General features: G+C 38.2%; 1 protein-coding gene across 1 annotated transcript in view; it reads right to left on the bottom strand.

The window, feature by feature from the left end:
- Positions 1-21,873, bottom strand: part of mus101 (mutagen-sensitive 101) — a 508,677-nt gene that overhangs the window by 446,176 nt on the left and 40,628 nt on the right. Inside the window, exons 2-3 of the mRNA XM_068224988.1 lie at positions 9,037-9,154; positions 4,596-4,735 (exon numbers count right to left, since the gene is read on the bottom strand). Of these exons, the coding sequence (XP_068081089.1) occupies positions 4,596-4,735; positions 9,037-9,144 (248 nt within the window). The 5' untranslated portion in view covers positions 9,145-9,154. The remainder of the gene's footprint in view (positions 1-4,595; positions 4,736-9,036; positions 9,155-21,873) is intronic.

The raw sequence follows: 21,873 nt of genomic DNA, 5'->3' as shown, positions 1-21,873 counted from the left end.
TCCTTGATAAGAATATACTGATATGTGCTACTATCTAACGGAAAAGGAAAAACTACGATGGCCTCTAAACGAGTCTGCATGAGGGATGAAATATCATTCCTAGCACTTTCGGCGAGTTCACGGAGGAATGAAAAATCATCCCTTGGCGCTCAAAGAGTTAAACTACGACGAAAACAGCTTCATGATCACTTATACCATCTATTAATTCAGTTTCTCTAGAGAGCTCATCTGGATTTACCAGCACCACGTCCAGAATATTCTTCCCTCCAGTTGGTTCCATCACTTTCTGAATCAGCTGTCCTTTCCATATTAACTTATTTACCATTTGTTGGTCATGGTTCCTATCATTCGCATTACCTTCCCAATTGACATTTGGTGAATTGAGATCACCTGCTACAATCACGTTCCTCTCCATGTCATTTCCCTCATACCTGATTATCTCGTCCAATCATTCTGCATTAGCATCAGCGCCACCCTTTCCAGGTCTGTACACCCCAAAAAGCATCAAGATGCCTATTATCTTCAGAGATGAGCCTTACACCTAAAATTTCATGTTTCACATCCTTAACTTTTTCATAGCTTACAAAATCTTCTTTCACCAGTATGAATAATACCCCTCCTACAATTCTTAACCTGTCTCTATGAGGTCCATGAGAAAATTTCCACATCCATAATATCACTTCTCAGCTACAATTTAACTGCTATTGCAATATCTCATAAATATAGGGTAGGGTGGGGCTATTTGAATCATTTCAGACTTAAATGAACGGAAGTGCATGTAAAAGCAAATTTTCTGTGATGTCAAAATACAGTCTAGTACTCTGTAGTTTCGGGCAACAAATGATGCAACAATTAGAGCGAAGGACTGATTTATTTACAAGCAAAAATATAAAAATTACACCTACTGCAAAAGCTCACTTTTACAATACTGTGGGGTAAATAAGATCACAGGTCACTTGGATCACCCAGTTTCTATCACTTAAGGTCCGTACAACTAGTAACAAACACGCTGAAAATAAGTTTCTTCACATAAGTGTTTTCCTACCGTTCTCAGATCACTAAGCACGTTTCCTGCAAGTAAACTGCTTTCTTTTACTTGCTCTAACACCAGCCTCACAGTAACAAGTTTCATACTTCCCACAACATATTCATTCGCGTATCTTGAATGATTCTGACTCGAAGTACAACGTGATGCACAGCCCACGCTGCATTTTAATAATGGCTTAGACTTAATACTATCTGAACACCTTTCTCGTTGTGAGGGGTGCAGTGCATTATAGAAGCGTGCAACGGGAGCATTCACCATGTGAGAAACAATAAGAGGTACTAATAGTTAATATACTGTATTATTCATATGAGCAGTGTTAAAGAATATTATCTAAACATAAATGATGCGTAAGAAGCATAATTACTGTTTTTCCAAGACTTTTTCAGATAAACAATTACAGATTAATTTAAGCTCACTTAAGAACATGTTATGCGGGACATAGTCTTGTTAGTGTTTTGTAGTACTGAAGACTAAAGTAAAATAAACCATTATTTCCATATGGAACACATATAACTTATTGAAAAATACTGATTCAAATAGCCTGTGAAAGATGATTCAAATAGCCCCATCTAAAACATTCTACTAAAATGTGAACAGTCCATAATGTTGCAAATGAAATATGATGGTTGTGATTGTGGGTGGCATATTAGGCCTCCTTCCCACACCTACAACACACCCTTCTGGCTCGCAATAACTCCTGACATGCACTTCCTGAGTGCACAGTGGACAAAATGTTTATTTTGATCTGAATAACCCAATGATTCAAAATAGCCCCACCCTACCCTATATCTAGTCAATTACTTAATTTCATTCCTTTCTGTACAATACTTCTACAGTTTAACATTAACATTTTTATGTAATCCCTGTAATCTTATCACTGCTTCCTAGTCCACCTCTTTTCCCTGAACGTAACTCTCTATAACCCTTCTAAAAAAACTCCTAGATGTCTACCCCCTATCCACCCATTAGGGTCTACAAATTTCTTGATGATGATGCTTGTTGGTTTTTTTTGCTAGTTGCTTTACGTCGCACCGACACAGATAGGTCTTATGGCGACGATGGGATAGGAACGGCCTAGGAATTGGAAGGAGCGGCCGTGGCCTTACTCTACAAATTTCACTCCCAGATCCCCACATACTCACTCCATAGTCCCATTTGAATCACCAATCACCTTCCAGTCAGTATCCTGCCTACACAGTGTTCCACTGATAAAAATTTCTTCTCTGCTGTGTTAATTAGATCTCACACATCCTTGATTGCCTTACATTGTTTGTACCATCAAAAACTACCACCTTCTCCTTATCCTCTACTACTACTACTACTTTTCAAAATTTGCCTTAACAAAATTAATAGATAGCAAACTACCCTAGCTCCTTTCTCTCCACATGTTCTCCACATACCTAACAATGGAGTCCCCCGTGACCAGAGCTTCAACCCCACCAACCTCATTCAATCCCCTCCCATCCTGGTCTACCTTATCTTTGCTAATGTCTGCAGAATCTACTTTTCTCCCTTCACCCCTCCATTCCCATGATCCTGTTCCATAACCCTTTTCCTATCCTCTACATTTCCCTTTCCTCCTACTTCTGCCGTCCTCTGGAACAGTTCCCTGTTCCTCATCTTCCCTCAGGTGTTCTACCTTCAGTGACTCATATAAATTTCTCACTAATGCCAATCCAGAACTCTGCCTTGAATAGAGCCCTTTACCCTTTCCTCCCCCTTAAAACATTAGCCCACCCATCTTCTACAACTTCCCCTTTCCTTCCCATCCCTTTTGTACACCTAAAGTACGCAGTACGTTGTTTGAGGTCCTGTCATCTGTGAGAATCCTAATTATCTCCCTCAAACTTTCTAGATTTTGAATATAGGCTAATGTTATATATGAAATAATTTATAGTATTATTACTGTATCCACAAAGACGTACACATGAAATGCAGTCAATTGTGTACACTATTTTATTTACAACTTATATATACATTATACATACACATCAATAAACCACCATTTTGAACACTTGACTACTAAGTTCTCGAACAAAACGCTGTTACAAAGAATAAGAAGAAGACTGGAGACTGCAACACTAGCATGTCAACCAACTACCAACATACCAAATTCACATACTCACTTAACGACCTGCATTCATAACTGTCACGAAAAAAACTCCACTCAACCCTCAAGACTGCCTTTTTATATACACTGCCTGGGCAGGCTTCTAGAAGAATATGACACATGTTTTCTCGTAATTTATAGATTCTCCAATAATACCAATATAGTTGGTCCATTATTGGACATTACAAATTTCCCAGCTAACTCATTCCATGATATGCACTAGCCATGTGTCTTGGTGGGTGTGCTATTTACCAACTGATGAGCCCAACTTAGCACACTGGGGTGAAACGCTGGCAACCGGGAATGAGTTAGCTGGAAAATTTATAATGCCCTATAACGGACGAACTATATTGGTATTATAAATTTACTCATTCGGAACAAATATTTAAGGTTCCCTATGGGAATCAACATCTTTATCAGTCTCCAATAACTTATTTACAAAGAATGGAATTTTTTGTAACTCTCTAGTTCCAAAGATACATTGTTCTGGACTATTACTGTGTGTTGCGCAACATTGCAGTGGATTTATACATCATAATAATAAATTATATACTGTTAATTAAGTGTTCTTACATTAGATAAAATCGTAGTAATATACATACAGCAGATGTTTACTGACATAACCTCTCAAATAATACGATCATGATTTACACCAAATAAATCCGTCCATAACTGCGTAAAATGCCTTTGCTGGTAGGATGTAGTGTTTACAGTGCACTATGTCTTCTGGTATGGGTTAGAATAAATTTGTTACTTTCATTGACCTGTCCCAGTCATATTTGGCAATATGAAAGTGACCGAGGTATGAGCGATTACAGTAATGTCATTCCTGATGCAGCCAGTCCCTGTTATGAATGGTGTGAAAATATCTCTCATAGGGTCGGTTGGTGCATGCATTTCAGTGGGCTTGGCAGGGCAGACTGATATGCAATAGCAACTTCTGGCTCGGTGAGGAAAGCAACAGGAAACTACCTCGCTCCTCACTTCCCCTAGTATGCCTCTTCAGTGACACCTAAGCTATTTATGGCAGCTGTTGGTGGAGCTGTAGAGGATCAAACCAGCCTTCGGGCTGAATACCCAACATACACAACTACGTAAATAATAATAATAAAAATACTAATAGATGTAAACAACTTCACAGCCACACTTCATAAGTCACAATAATAATACTAACAATAATAATAAATCAAGCTCAATATTTCCATTATTTACCCATGGGTTAGAGAATATTGTTTCCAAGTTATACTAGTCCATTACACTTGCATCAGTATTATTATTATTATTATTATTATTATTATTATTATTATTATTATTATTATTATTATATTTATTATTGTTTCTGTTATTGTAGTTGTTGTTGTTGTTGTTGTTGTTTGGCACAAAATATCCAAGGTCATAGCTCACAAAATCTTTAAATTAGATAAGAACAGTACTTACAGAGATTTGAATTTCCTTAAATAATTAAATGCATTTCCAACAAATTCTTCAAAAACAAATACATCTTTCTTGACTGGTTGAAGCTTTAGAGCTGAGTCTTCAGTAATCCATTCTGGACACAAATCATGCTCCACACAGCTCTGCAGAAATCAAACAAAACTGAATTACTACCTAACCTACCAGGCAATGCTACATACACAAACTACATGTATATATTACAAGCAATAATAATAGTTCACATCCTCACAGTTTCTTGAAAGTATTAGCAAGAATCATTGTCAAAGTTTTGGCATTAATAAACTGGTAATCTATTTAAGTACAGTAGAAGTCTGAAGTAACGAGTACGGTATACAACGAGAACTCCATTATAACGACAGTTTTTGGCTGTCCCTTCAAAATTCCTATATTAAACTGTGCATTATCCTTCGGTTACAGCAAGAGCCCTATCACTGGAACGTCCGTTATTGCAAGCAATTACGTGTGCACTATCTTTTCCCATTACCGACATTTATGCACCCAGCGATTATATTCCGTGCGATCAATCATCTTCGGGATCATTTCCTCGCTATGTCCACTTGTGAGCTCTCTCGTTGTCATTCAAAGGCGATGTCGGAGTCGATTAGTAATACCCGTCGACTGCTGTTCCGTAAAGAAAAATGGAAATGAAAGAGACAGGTTTTCGTAACAAATGTGTAGATAATGTGTCCGATAGCAGTTGTTAACTCGTTAGAAATAAAGGCTAAATAAACAACTGCTTAAATACTCTACACTGAAATTAAGTAAGAAAGTGATACACCTCAAATTATGGCAGTGCACATCACTGATTTCAAAGGTTAGTTTATATTTTCTCACGTCCGATTAAACTTCAGAGAGGCTATTTCCATGTAAACTTATAGCGAGAATGTTATTTCTCTACTGGCGTAAGAATATGTTTTCATGATACATATACACAAGAACCTCATTTATCTGGCCTTCATTGATCCGCATCTCCGGTTTATCCGATCAAAAACAATAAAATTTATTTTGACGTGTACAATATTTATTTTAGGGGTAGACTCTTCTTGAATGTCTTTTCTGCCAAGGATAGGTAAGGACAGGAATTGGAAGTAATTCGGCCACAGTCTATCAAAGGTAGCATCCCAGTATTCGCCTGGAATTGAGAATGGGAAACCATGGAAAACCATTCCCAGGATGGCCGAGGTGGGATTTGAACCCACACTCTTTTAAATGCAATGCACTGCTAACATGCCTCAGCACGCAGAGCTATGCCGCTAAGTAAACACTGTTTAGTCACTTCATCAATTACTTTTTTAATGACGGTCCTGCTGACATGTAGTCTATGACACTCATCCGCTACTGCAGACGCTGTTATCTTGGGTTCACATCGTTGCTCAATAATGACCCGCTGTGCGATTGCTTAAGGCGATAAAAGAGGAAGGGAATGAGTTATCATATCCAGCAGTCTGTGAGAGACCACATCAGTAGCTGAAGGTTAACACCACATTGTACAGCTACAGTATTTTCCTGTGAAGTATTGTTTGAGTGAGTGTGAAATGGCCTCAAAACAGAAGAAAGTGGTTGTTTCCATGAACAAAAAGTCAGAAGCATTAAAGAAGCTGGACAAAGGAGAACTTCTGAAAAATATTGCTGTAGACTATGGTGTAGGGACTTCAACTGTGTTTGATTGGAAGAAAAACCGAAAAGAAATTGAAGGCCAATGCTTTAAAATGACGAAAGATAGTTTGAAGAATCGTCCCACAGTAAGGAAATAAATGAATCTCTAATTGACGCATTATTCATGTGGTTTAGTGAAAAAAGAGAGCATGGTGTTCCGATTTCAGGGCCAATTTTACACGAAAAGACACTTAGTTTAAACAGCAAGCTAGCAACATGGAGATCCTAACTTCACAGATACTCAGGATTGGTTGGAAAGGTGGAGAGCTCATCGAGGCATACGCCAGCTTTCAGCGACTGATAACTTAAAGCCAGATCAGATATATAACACCGATGAAATTGGGTTGTTTTATTGCATGCTACCAAATAAGACACTAGCGTCTAAATTAGATGAATTGGCAAGGGGTTATAAAAGAAATAAAGATCGCATTACAATTATGGCATGTGCCAATGCATCTGGAGGACATACATTTCCTCCCCTGTTAATAGGGAAATAAAGAAATCCACCTGCTCTTAAAAATGTGAATCGATCTGCCTTGCTAATTTCTTACACATCCCAACAGAATGCATGGATGAACAGTGTAACTTTCAAAAACTGGCTCCAAGAAGACTTTGTGCCAAACGTAAAAAAGGTTTTTAACGAAACAAGGTTTGCCACTGAAGGCCATTTTGTTCATTGGCAATGCGCCGTCACATCCAGGAGTAGAAGAGTTGGTCAGTGGTGATATCCGATTGAAATTCTTGCCACCTAATGTAACAGCTTTGTTGTAACCAATGGACCAGGGTGTACTGGAAAACATCAAGTGGTTATACAGGAGGCAGCTGCTCAGCAAAGTAATTGAAGAAGAGGGGAATATAACGTAATTTCGGTATTGATATCAATAAATTTGGAGGACATTATTTATATGATCGCATCTGCATGGGATCAAGTTAGTGAAATGACAATTATAAAGTCTTGGAAACATCTATGGCCGCCTATCAGTGCATCTAAAGATAAAAATTTCATGATGTTCCATACTGAACTGTATCACAATTAAACTGAAATAACAAATTACGTAGTTCAATCTATTCAATACAAGTAAATAAGAAATGTAGTGTTACATTCCTATTTAATTATAAGCGGAAGTTGTACCGGTTTTGACCCCAATCTGGGTCATCATCAGCCGAATAAAATGCAAAAAACAATGCATAGGTAAATAAGAAATTAAAGAATGAGTCTTTCACAAAAACAGTTGAAGAAGCAATATAAGATAATGGGGATTGGCACTGTGCGATTTTAAATCGTAAAATCTAGAAGAAGTAGGTCAGTCACTTATATGAAGTAAGGCGCAATATTCTGAATAGTAGCACAACACACGCCAAGTTCGGCACTGTCTCTCAAAATGTTTATGAGAAGTCATTCTGAAAAACCAAATATCCTATTTGACTTCCTTTTCTGAAATTTTGAACTTTCGGCTGTACTGGGAGCGGAGGGACGCTAGTTATTTTTCAATGCACTTGCAGGAACATTTATAGATAATTTCGAGTTCCTGGAAACTGTCATCTTTCTTCGCTTTATCTCTGCATTCCTTTGATGAAACATCCTGCAAACAAGGCCTTTCTATTATATCATTAATTAAGTCCAGAGTAATCTTCCCTGCTCCACTCCATTTCTGACTAAAATTTTTAGTGTAGTGCAGAGAGAACGACACACATGCATGTACTGTATTTGTAGCTTGTAACAAAGAGAATGAGCGTTGCAGTGCGTTGTAACTGTAATCGTGCTTCAGAAGAAGCATGTCATTTGCGTCGTCTACGCTATCTGTTGGCATGGATACAGCACGGAAGTTGCCGAAGCTGTGCCGACATCTCACGAACAACGAATTGACTTGACATGTTAAAAGCGTTAACCTCAACATTCTGAGTTAACATGCAAAGTCGATTGGAAGACACAATCAAAATATACATGTCAATTGTAACATGTTAAATTTAACATGTTGGTGTTAAATGTTAATCAGTGGAGACCGTCCTTAAAAGAAACATGTTTTAACTACCATAACCGAAAAAAAAAAAAATCACGCTAGAAGTAGTTACAACAGACAATTTCAAATACCAGATACAGTCTTCTATTTCTAATGATTCAGCATATTTGCATACCTTTCCAAGTAATAATAACTTTAAATAGCTATTAACAAATTTGGATCTAACTGCATGTGCTGGCTAGACTGCACGACATTAAACATTGCAATAAAATATAACATCTAACATTTTCACCCGGCTGAGTGGCTCAGGTGGTTAAGGCACTGGCTTTCTGTCCAAGTTGGCAGGTTTGATCCTGGCTCAGTCCAGTGTTATTTGAAGGGGCTCAAATACCTCAGCCCCATGTCGGTAGATTTACCAGCACAAAAAAGAACTCCCACGGGACAATACTCTGGCGTCTCCGAAAACCGTAAAAGTAATTAGTGTGTCATAAAAAAAATTAACATTATTATTATTATTATTATTATTATTATCTAACACCTTCAATCTTCCTGTAAATATTGAGTAAATATAAATACTCCAATAAATTTTACAAGAAAATCTAGGTGTATGCGGAGTATGAGAGAGGAGAGAACAGAACAAAGAAGACTGAGGTGGTATGGGCTCCCAAGCGAGGGAGGAAGAATTATCCAAAGTCGATACTTCAACTGGGAGTTAGAGGGAAAAGACTTACAGGTAGAGGCAGGAAACAATGGAGTGCCAGTGATCTATTTAAGATTACAGAATTAGCTGAATACTTGGAACTCACCTGAAATGCCAACTTTATATCACCACTGCACTGTTCTTCATCACCATATTTTTTTGGTACAATAAAATATACACTTGTTTCTTCTTCTTGACTTGGAATAGAAGACATCTCTGAAGATCTGCAAATAAATTCACATCTTATTTATTTATAAAAGCTTTGCAAATACAGTGGAATGTTGATTTTCCAAACATCAGCCATCCAAAACTTCAAGTAGCTGACACCACTTCTTTGTTTTACTTTTTAGCATATTCCTCTTCTAAAACCTACAGTACAGTGTAGGCCTACCAACAATGTGTTTTCTTTAGATATAATACAGTACCTGCAAAAGCCTATTTTAACATACATACATACATACATACATACATTATCATTATAGACTGTTATGCATTTCAGCGTTCAGTCTGCAAGCCTCTGAGAATTTACTAAACGTCGCCACAATCCTCGATTTGCAACTAGTGTTGTGGCTTCATTTAGTTCTATACCTCTTATCTTTAAATCGTTAGAAACAGAGTCTAACCATCGTTGTCTTGGTCTCCCTCTACTTCTCTTACCCTCCATAACAGAGTCCATTATTCTCCTAGGTAACCTATCCTCCTCCATTCGCCTCACATGACCCCACCACCGAAGCCGGTTTATGCGTACAGCTTCATCCATCGAGTTCATTCCTAAATTAGCCTTTATATCCTCATTCCGAGTTCCCTCCTGCCATTGTTCCCACCTGCTTGTACCAGCAATCATTCTTGCTACTTTCATGTCTGTTACTTCTAACTTATGAATAAGATATCCTGAGTCCACCCAGCTTTCGCTCCCATAAAGCAAAGTTGGTCTGAAAACAGACCGATGTAAAGATAGTTTCGTCTGGGAGCTGACTTCCTTCTTACAGAATACTGCTGATCGCAACTGCGAGCTCACTGCATTAGCTTTACTACACCTTGATTCAATCTCACTTACTATATTACCATCCTGGGAAAACACACAACCTAAATACTTGAAATTATCGACCTGTTCTAGCTTTGTATCACCAATCTGACATTCAATTCTGTTGGATTTCTTACCTACTGACATCAATTTAGTCTTCGAGAGGCTAATTTTCATACCATACTCATTGCACCTACTTTCAAGTTCCAAGATGTTAGACTGCAGGCTTTCGGCACAGTCTGCCATTAAGACCAAGTCGTCAGCATAGGCCAGGCTGCTTACTACATTTCCACCTAACTGAATCCCTCTCTGCCATTTTATACCTTTCAGCATATGATCCATGTAAACTACAAACAGCAAAGGTGAAAGATTACAGCCTTGTCTAACTCCTGTAAGTACCCTGAACCAAGAACTCATTCTACCATCAATTCTCACTGAAGCCCAATTGTCAACATAAATGCCTTTGATTGATTTTAATAATCTACCTTTAATTCCATAGTCCCCCAGTATAGCGAACATCTTTTCCCTCGGTACCCTGTCATATGCTTTCTCTAGATCTACGAAACATAAACACAACTGCCTATTCCTCTCATAGCATTTTTCAATTACCTGGCACATACTGAAAATCAGATCCTGACAGCCTCTCTATGGTCTGAAACCACACTGGTTTTCATCCAACTTCCTCTCAACGACTGATCGCACCCTCCCTTCCAAGATGCCTGTGAATACTTTGCCTGGTATACTAATCAATGAGATACCTCGATAGTTGTTGCAATCCTTCCTGTTCCCTTGCTTATAGATAGGTGCAATTACTGCTTTTGTCCAATCTGAAGGTACCTTACCAACACTCCACGCTAATTTGACTACTCTATGAAGCCATTTCATCCCTGCCTTCCCACTATACTTCACCATTTCAGGTCTAATTTCATCTATTCCTGCTGCCTTATGACAATGGAGTTTATTTACTATCCTTTCCACTTCCTCAAGCATAATTTCACCAACATCATTTTCCTCCCCCCCATGAGCTTGACTGTTTGCAACACCACAATGATGATTTCCTTTTACATTGAGAATATGTTCAAAATATTCCCTCCACCTCTCCAGTGATTCCCTGGGATCTGTTATGAGTTCACCTGAATTACTCAAAACACTGTTCATTTCTTTTTTCCCTCCCTTCCTAAGATTCTTTATTACTGTCCAGAAAGGTTTCCCTGCTGCTTGACCTAGCCTTTCCAGGTTATTACCAAAATCTTCCCAAGACTTCTTTTTGGATTCAACAACTATTTGTTTCGCTCTGTTTCTTTCATCGGCCCTTGTTTGGAGCCATTTCTGATCAGCCTTCTTTTTACGTTTACAGGCTGCTCTCACTTCATCATTCCACCAAGATGTTCGCCTTTTCCCATCTTTACACACAGTTGTTCCTAGGCATTCCCTTGCTGTTTCTACTACAGCATCCCTGTATGCCACCCATTCTCTTTCTATATCCTGAACCTGCTTATTGTCTACTGTTCGAAACTTCTCACTAATCATATCCATGTACTTCTGTCTAATTTCCTCGTCCTGGAGATTTTCTACCCTTATTCGTTTGCAGACAGATTTCACTTTCTCTACCCTAGGCCTAGAGATACTTAGTTCACTACAGATCAGATAATGGTCTGTATCATCGAAAAATCCCCAAAAAACTCGTACAATCCTAAAAGATTTCCTGAATTCAAAGTCTGTTAAGATATAGTCTTATGGATCTGGAACCCCTAGCCTCCCATGTGTAGCGGTGAATAGCCTTATGCTTGAAGAATGTATTCGTAACAGCTAAACCCATACTAGCACAGAAGTCCAGCAAACGCTTCCCATTCCCATTAGCTTCCATATCTTCCCCACATTTACCAATCACCCTTTCGTATCCTTCAGTTCTATTCCCAACTCTCGCATTGAAATCGCCCATTAGCACTATTCTATCCTTGCTGTTGACCCTGACCACGACGTCACTCAATGCTTCATAAAACTTGTCAACTTCATCCTCATCTGCACCCTCACATGGTGAATACACGGACACAATTCTTGTCCTAATTCCTCCCACTGACAAATCTACCCACATCATTCGCTCACTTTCGTGCCTAACAGAAACTATGTTGCGTGCAATGGTATTCCTGATAAAGAGCCCTACCCCAGACTCTGCCCTTCCCTTTCTAACACCCGTCAAGTACACTTTATAATCTCCTATCTCTTCCTCATTATCTCCCCTTACCCGAATATCACTTACTCCTAGCACATCCAGATGCATCCTCTTTGCTGTCTCAGCAAGTTCTACCTTCTTTCTTCCATAAGCCCCATTAATATTGATAGCTCCCCATCGAATTCCATTTCGTTCGCCAAGTTGTTTCCAAGGAGTCCCTCGCCTGTCAAATGGGAGTGGGACTTCATTACTCCCATAGGTCCGAGTCTTACTTAAAGTGTTCTGAGCTCGGTAAATTCATGAAGCAGGATGCTGCCCTACTTGCACATAGTCCAAGTGAGGATCTCTCCCTTAACGGGTTATGGACCACCGGTGAATTGTGTAGTCCTAGCCGCCTGAGCACAAGGAGGGCCACGACTCAGAATATGTCCGAGATGCCCACTCCCATTCCATAGCAACTGGTATCCCGACTCTCAGGACCACTTACTAGGCCACTCAGCCGTTGCCCATGGTTCACGAACTAGGACGTGACTACAGTAACCCACAAACATGAACCATGCCTATTTTAAAAATTCTCATTATTCCTTTATTCCTTACCAGCATTACCAACCATACATTTACAGTTTCAGTCCTCTAGGTACGATGTATGGTGTGAATGTCAAGCCATAGCATTATATACAGTTCTGCAAAAGTTTTAAGTGAAGATTTTTTTTATTACTGGAAATTTTACGATTTTATGCAGAATGTTTTTTTCCTCTTGTTTGAACATCCCTCATTTCCTGGATATGTATGAGGTGACCTCCATTTCTCTAGGGGATTCCCAAGCTCTGAATGCTGTGGTTCACGTCTGAGCTGATTTCATATTGTCCAATGATACGTCTGCATAATCTGACATGAAGGACTTTCTGTCTCACTCTGCTGCCAGGATTACCCTACTTCAAACTTTATCAAATGTGGATCTCTTAGTCCTGTATATTACGTTCACTGTCACACTCTTGAATCAGCTCACACCGAACTCTGGCAATCATTTCTTAACCAGCCATTAAAAATGTGAAGTAGGGTGTAACATCAAACGGGTAACAGTGCAGCATCTAACTGTAAATTTTATGGATAATGCTATTTTGTCATTCCTGTGAGTAATACTGTGATGTACTTAAAAATTCTTCTGCATGACAGTGCAGTGTTTCAGTTTCGTGTGACTGAGCTTACCATGTATTAATTATGTTAATAAATTATGTTAAATAAATAAAGATGGTGTTCATTTCTGAAGCAGATCCTTCAAAACGAAACAAAAAAACAAAAAAAAACTTTCTGTTAAAACACCCAGAAGGAAACAAAAGTACAGGCAACTGTGAGAAAATATAGAAGAGTATAACAAATGGTTGCATACTGATCCAACATGTGAGGTCAGGGCAAAGTATAAGGTTTGAAACGTGGCATTTATCTCAGAATTAAGCATGAAGGCTGTATCCGTTACCCATCAAAAGCAAATTCAAGGCTGTTTTCAATAAAGAGACTAACATAGCAAGTGTTCAGAAATTAACAAACAGTGCAAAAATAAAATTCGTGGGGGTTTTCGTGGAACACAATATACTCTTTAGAACCATGGACCATTTACAGCATTCTAAAACAGGAATTTCCTATTCCTATAATAGGGAACATGCATGATCCGGGGTTTTAATTAAAAATATGCTAATCTGATTCAAAATTTCGTGCAGAATTCAAAAATGTGATCAGAATGTACAAATAATAACTCCAAACATGATAAAAATCTACGAAAATGTCACGTCACGCAAGTACGCGATCTCATTGGTCTGACGTCATCGTACAGGTTGACTGAATTAGCAGACGAAATAACACATAGTGCGCTGTGAGAAGCAGGATACACTTCGCCTATTTCTACTTTACGTTAGTGTCTAGTATGATTAAATTCGAGGTCTATACATCGGATAATAATCTGAGTGGTATATTTTAGACTTAAAATGAATCCTGCGCAGACAGTGAGGCAGAAAACTTATAAATGGTGTAGAGTTCCGATGTGCAATAGCACATCGCATACCATACCAAACAAATTGTTTATACATGTTCCAAAGACGCTAAAACTAGGGAGAAATGGATTTTGGCGAGCCGGAAAAATGCTGGTGATATATCGGAAAAGTCTACAGTTTATTTTTTTGAAGATTTTAACGTAAGATGAATTTGTTTGAATTTTCAAATCATTTTTCCATGTCAGCTGTTCTAGTGGTAAAACTTTAAATTTTAATGTATGATGCTTTATTTAAATGCTTCAATTACATCTTGGAATATGAAAGTAATAAACAGTGCATTAAATAATGCTGATTATTAAAGTATTCTCCAAACCTAACCTATGTTTTGGGTGATCCATGTCAAGATAATAAATCAAAGGGGTTATGAACCATTTTGACAGCTCTAATTCTACCAATATATCTTGGCATGGGACAGTTATGTATGTCTTTATTGAAGAGCTTAAGGTATGTATTCACGTTTGAAACTGCGATTTAGGTCAAAATAATCAATATTTGGATTTTGATGTCAAATGAAAGCCTGTAATTTTTAGTTTCCAAATATGTAAGTATCATTGACCTGAGACATGCAGAAAGGCCGTAAATTGCATTTAAATGGACCACTGCATTCATGATTTCTCTGCTCCGGGGGCGTGGTCAGGTGCTAACATTCACTAGCTTTCCATACTCAAGCAGATTTTTCTACATAATTATATTTCAATACATTGCACTGGTCTTTCCCCATGTAGTGCCTTTGTGAACCAAAAGATAGCATTGGTTGTCATATGAGATATCTCTGGAGAAGGAATGTTGAATCTTGCATAAATGCTGTGCAATCCAACTATGAATGCCATGTGCTGTGCTATTTGTGTTTATATCGAGTAACTAACTTCTGCTAAGTGAATAATGGGTAGTAATAGACATAGTGGCTATAAAAGAAAGCGTCGTTGCTATGGAAATAAGTATACAATGAATAAACGAAATATTACTGAGACAGTAGTCCAAAATGAGAACAATAAAAATAAACTTCCCAATGTCAGTAGTGCTTCTGAGTCTAAAACTTTCTACTTCGCATTATGACAGTAATTGTGGTGATTCTCAAGGTAGTTTTAACATTATATTTAGTGTGAAATGTGTAGAAAAAATGTTATCTTTGCTGGTATGTCCTGTCTGTATGAAATGTGGATCAATATCGCTGAAAAACTTCTGTAAACAAATTGGGATTTTTTTGTTAGTTTGGTGTGTAGTAGTAGTAGTAGTGATTTTCAATCTGAACCTCAGTGTACATCAAGGAGAATTGGTCATATTCCTGAAGCTAATAGAAGAATTGTGTACGGGATGCGCTTCAATGGTCGTGGGCGAAGTGAAGCAAGAAAATTTTCGTATATTTTGAATTTACCTTCACTGCCCGCACCTGCAGTATATACTGAACATGTCAAGATTCTGGCTGAAGTTACCACTGAAAATATCTGAGGAAGAAAACGATTCAAAGAGGACAAAATACTACAATAAGAGGGACCTACTTATGCATCAAACCAAACCAAACCCACTGGCACTACAGCCCTTGAAGGGCGTTGGCCTACCAAGCGACCGCTGCTCAGCCCGAAGGCCTGCGGATTTCGAGGTGTCGTGTGGTTAGCATGAAGCATCCTCTCTGCCGTTATTCTTGGCTTTCTAGTCCGGGACCGCTATCTCACCGTCAGGTAGCTCCTCAATTCTAATCACGTAAGCTGAGTGGATCTCGAACCAGCCCTCAGGTCCAGGTAAAATTCCCTGATCTGGCCGGGAATCGAACCCGGGGCCTCCGGGTAAGAGGTAGGTACACTACCCCCACACGACTGGGCCGGCCCTTATGCGTCAGGAGGGTTTTAATTAGCCAAAGTAAGTAATTTCAATCCCGAAATAAACTTCCAAGATTCAAGTTCAATTTTCCACACAGTGAATTTCTCCAGAGTTTTCATATTTCAAAAAATCATAACGTCATCAAATTTTAAGTTATAGAATACATTGATATGTCAAATTGAAGCTTATTAAAAGTAGAATGTTTTGAACTAAACATAATAATAAATAAGACTATAATAAAAAGGTACCAAATGAAAAAACAAATCTAAATATTCTAAAATTTTGACCGCCATGCAAAATATATTATAAAAAATATGATATCAATAAATTCTTAAATTCTGTTTAGTTCATCACATTATATGCATTATTAGGATACATTATGCGCAAAAATAATTGGAATTGAACTATTTTCCAGAAAGCTATGATTTTTGGAAATGTATGCAAAATTTTGGAGTTTTTGTCAATTATTTAGGAAACGGTACCTTAAGTGTGAAATTTTTATAGTGTAAATATCTTCTGTAAATGCAAGTATTTCATTGTAAAAATTTCAAAAACATTGATAAAATAGTACTGATTTTGGTCCGAAACGTGAATACATACCTTAATTGGTAAAGAAATTTAGGCTATATCTAAATAGTCTATAATGTAACAAAGAATAGGCGTGTACATCATGAAAGGAAACAACGTGAATTTAACAAATGTATAACTCAACACAAAACCAATGCTTGTTTGTTGGGGTCTTATAAGTTAACAATGCTCAATTATAATAATTATCATAATATTAATGAAATAAATAACATAATTGCACACAGGTGAAAATAGTGATGTAGGTGTTTAAAATATTATCCAACTTGGCCTAAGTTTTAGGTTATACAAGCCAAGTCAATAAACCGAAGGGTAAAAATACCGCGCGAGTTGGCCGTGCGGTTAGGAGCGCGCAACTGTGAGCTCGCATCCGGGAGATAGAAGGTTTTGAACCCCACTGCTGGCAGCCCTGAAGATGGTTTTCCGTGGTTTCCCATTTTCACACCAGGCAAATGCTGAGGCTGTACCTAAGGCCACGGCCGCTTTGTTCCCATTCCTAGGCCTTTCCTGTCCCATCGTCGCCAAAAGACCTATATGTGACGGTGTGACGTAAAGCAAACAGCAAAGACAAAAAAAAAAGTCACAGCACCCAAAGACATTCCTGTATTGAGCGACTAAAATGTCACCAGGACACTTTTCTTTCCTGATATGCTCAGCTTGTTAAAAGCCAAATGTAATTAATGTTATTGGCTTCACGCCCCGCTAACTACTTCTACGATTTTCGGAGACGCCGATGTGCAGGAATTTAGTCCTGCAGGAGTTCTTTTACGTGCCAGTAAATCTACCGACACGAGGCTGACGTATTTGAGCACCTTCAACTACCACCGGACTGAACCAGGATCGAACCTGCCAAGTTGGGGTCAGAAGGCCAGCACCTCAACCGTCTGAACCACTCAGCCCAACTTGTGAAAACTAGATGAAGTCATATTTATCTTCATCATGTTTAACTTTTTCCCTCCACCAAGATATTTAATTCTCTTTCATGGGCCCCGGAAGTGGGTAGGCCAGTTGCCCCAACCATAAATATATATTTTTTTAGAAATGATAGGTTATAGACCTACAGTACTATGATCTTTCTTTCTTTCTTTCTTTCTTTCTTTCTTTCTTTCTTTCTTTCTTTCTTTCTTTCTTTCTTAATCAGTTTATCCTTCAGGGTTGGTTTTCTCTCGGACTCAGCGAGGGATTTCACCTCTACCACTTCAAGGGCAGTGTCCTGGAACGTGAGACTGTGAGTATGGTGATGAAACTGGTGAGGAGGGCCATTACCTCGCCCAGGCGGCCTCACCTGTTATGCTCAACAGGGGCCTTGTTGGAGGATGGGAGGATCGGAATGGATAGACAAGGAAGAGGGAAGGAAACGGCCGTGGCCTTAGGTGCCTGGAGGAGAAGTAGGAAAATACGAGAAACCACTTCGAGGATGGCTGAGGTGGGATTCGAAACCCTTCTACTCAGTTGACCTCCCGAGGCTGAGTAGACCCCGTTCCAGCCCTCGTACTATTTGTTTTCAACTTTCATGGCAGAGCCGGGAATCGAAACCGTTTCCGGAAGTGGCACACATTAACCACTACACCACAGAAGCGGACTAGTGCTATAATGCTACCTATATGTTTATGTTAGTGCTGAAATCCGATTTCTTACTTTACTAATGCTGAAAGCCCGAAAATGTAATGTTATTCTTTAATAGGGGAATCAGTCCAGAAGGAAATATTGAAAGTGATGTGATATCTATCCAGGTTCGTTGTTATCCTAATACTATGGGTTACAGTACATTGCACATATATAAAAGACGCCACTTACAAACTTGCTTGTTATCCGCTAATTTCTGCGGCCACAAAAGTCACATTTTTCAAGAATGATGACATCTACACATGGTAGATTGTCTGACTGTGCTGTTTTGAACCTTTCTTCTGTCATTTCGAAGTTATTCGCGATCATGAATAATAAACGATCGGCTTTTAGCAACGGCTGATGCACAACGGCTGGCAGAGCTCCATGCGGTACTGGATCGTGACGTCACAGCGCGCCGCTTACGTCAGAGGCCGTTTCACTCGCCTTGCGGAAAGGCACTATTAAATATTTTTTTAATGGTAGAAAACAAGGCAACATACCACAATGTAATACGTTTACGTACTATTTCGTTGGTGTACTTTTCAAAAAAAATATTTTTGAAAATGATGCATGTTCCCAATTGCTGTTTGATATTATTGCATGCATTCTGTGAATGTAGTGTTCAGCACCGTATGGGTTTACGTTAAAGAATATTTATTCATAATTTCTGTACAGTTTTTCAATTTTCGAAGGTCGTCAATGCTGTTTCATACTGTCAATCCTCTGGCCTCTTCACCCTCCTTAACTCCTAGCAGCCATCTGTCTCTTGGTCTTTCTGCAAGTTTCTTTCCCTCCATTCTCTCACAGTGAATATCCTTCTTGGCACTTTTTCTTCATACATTAACCGTATATGCCCATACCACTGAAATCTTGATTTTTCTATTCTCCTATGACAGATTCCTCTTTCACAGCCTCTATCATGCTTCCATTTCTCCATCCGTCCAATCTTGTCACTCCAATCCTTCTTTTAAGGAACTTCATCTCACAGGCCTTTACCCTACTTTAACTCTTTCCTTTGTTGCCCTTGTCTATGATGCATAAGTAAGTAAGTAAGGGAGCACAGCAGGTATTACATAAAATTTCACTGCACCTCCGTGGCATTTCTCTGCTCCACATTAAACCTCTTATACACTTAAAGAATTGGTCTGTCTTTCTGCCCCATTCATTATTCCCTTCCTGTTTCTCCCACTTATCTCAATGATGCTTCTCAAATATTTAAAACTGTCTACTGTCTGTAGTTTCTCTCTTTCACATGTTATTTCCGAATCTGGTCTATTCCTAATTTGAGTTTGATGACTACTTCACTCTTCGTTACTGAGAAGTGTATTTCATATGCCATACTACTTCTTATGTATCCAGCTGTTTTTGTCACTGTCACCCCATATCATCAGACTGTCTGCAAACAGCATTGCTTTCACTTTATCTTCTCCAATCCTTTCAGCCACACTACCTAGTACTCTGTCCATCACTATAAAATAATAAAGCTTAGATACTGTTCATAAATACAGTATAATGGGTAACAGCTCTCTTCTAAAATGTCAATCGTTGACTTAAACAAGCGGGAACAATTTTTTAGTTTTAAATGTTGACCGAAGTGTCGTGTTATGCTAAGTTATGTTTTGTACTAGTTATGTGCTCTAAACTGACACAAAATTAAAAATCAATCAATTGAAATTTTGAATGAAGTTAACAATTGCCTTAAATACTTTCCATTGAATGTCACTGTCATGATTCAACCTATGGACCAAAAGGGAACTGAGAAACTGAAAACACTATAAGAAGCAAGTTCCCTGATGTCCACAACAAGCAGAGAACCTCCAAGAAAGCATTCTTGCTTTTCTAAAAAATAAATTCTAAGAAGTGCCACTATACATTAGTTTAATCCAGGGAAAAAAAGACTAAAGATAATTTTGTAAATACTTTGAATACACTCTGGTCAACAGAAATATGATTACCTCTATGCAAAGTTTCTTGCATTTGCTAAAAACTAAGTTATACGCAAAATACATTTTAACTACTTTTAACCCTTTCCACAACCTGAGCAAAGAAGTTGAAAGATATTACTGGTACACAGCAATGCTAATATTATGTTAGAGATATAATTAAATTTTATGCACTCTGCAGTTTCTAGTTTAGATTTTCCAAACAATTAAATTAATTAGTTTGGATAATCTACATTCCACTGCAGTAAAGGATATCATTACACTATCAGGCATAACTTGCCTGTGAATCTCGAAGTCATATAAAATAGATAAGATTAAAATACACCTCACTATCTCCACAGTGATGAGACAGTTACAATATACAAGACAATGGCCATTTGAAGGATGTGTATAATTGATACAGCATGCAGAGTTTAACAAAAAGCTGCTATTTCATCTTCCTCTAACCTAGAAATTGGTGTGCAGATCTTCCGCATGACTGTTCTTATTAAAAACTGCTTAAAATAGTATTATGGTTGAATCTGTCCTGTCAATACATTTATCCTGTTGACAAGGCTCAGGACATCTGCTACATGAACATCCTCCTATAATTTCTTCTCTGATGATGAAATAATAAAAATGAACTTGGAACGCATAACCAACTTGTATTCATACACATTACAAGCACAGAAAAGCAAAACTTATAAGAACAGCGATATTTATAACCATATGGCAACTGTAGGTGCTAATGCATTAAAATACCAACAATCTAGCAACCATCACAGTTCCTACAAAATACATAACATGGATCATCCAGTCCCCATTCCACCCGGCACCATCAAACCATGTTTGATGATTGTTTCACAGTTAAAATCCTTAAACATTTACCCTGTCTTCCCAACCTCTACCCTTTTAAAATTCCAAAGTTAGACATCAACCGATGATTAAGTCTAGGAAGCACTCAATTATAGGACTATTTTTGTATTTTTAATAAAGTGCCTTCCACTTTTCCTTTCAAAAATTGAAGAATACAATATACAAGTAGAATGGGTTTAGGAATAGTGTCGAAGACTGGAAAAAGAATGGTTTTGAAAAGTCCACAGAGGCAGAGTACCTAAGCATACATGCGAAATCTTGAAAAAACTTGGAAACCAAGAACACAAATTTGGAAAAAATTATAGTGGAAATTATTATACAGTGACAATTTTAAATCATCACTTATAACTAGACCTAAATGAAAGATCACTTAGTGTTTCCTTTCCGTCTAAGAATTTTAATATTTTCGGCTATCATTGCCTTAATTGTAAGAACTGAGAATCCTTGAGGTCATTCACGGTTTGTGAACTGATGTCTTTTAAAGATATATACTGGGAAGGAGAAACAGTCGGCTAGGAAGGAATGGATTGCAAAAGAAGGGTGATCTCATAAATCTACACAGGGATCTCAAGAAACATGCACCTGACAAAGATGGATGACATAAAGGGCTGTAATGGAAGAAATAAACAGGAAGTGTAAGCAGGCAAAAGAAACATTCTTACAGAAAAAGTATAAAGAAGTTGAAGAGCAGATGATGAATGGAAAGATTAAAGCTGGAAATACCAGTGTAAGGGATTTCCTTGGCAAACAAAAGAATCAGGAGGGTGAGTGAGGCTGAAGATAGAGCACTTTTATATGAAGAGGATGAGAAAGGGGAAGGAGGCAGGAGTATCTGGAGCTATATTGAGGAAGAAATGTGCCAACCTTAGGTATGTTGGAATCTTGTGAG

The sequence above is a fragment of the Anabrus simplex genome, chromosome 1 (assembly GCF_040414725.1).
Source record: "Anabrus simplex isolate iqAnaSimp1 chromosome 1, ASM4041472v1, whole genome shotgun sequence".
Classification (NCBI taxonomy): Eukaryota; Metazoa; Arthropoda; class Insecta; order Orthoptera; family Tettigoniidae; genus Anabrus; species Anabrus simplex.
This window is presented reverse-complemented; position numbering and strand designations above follow the sequence as displayed.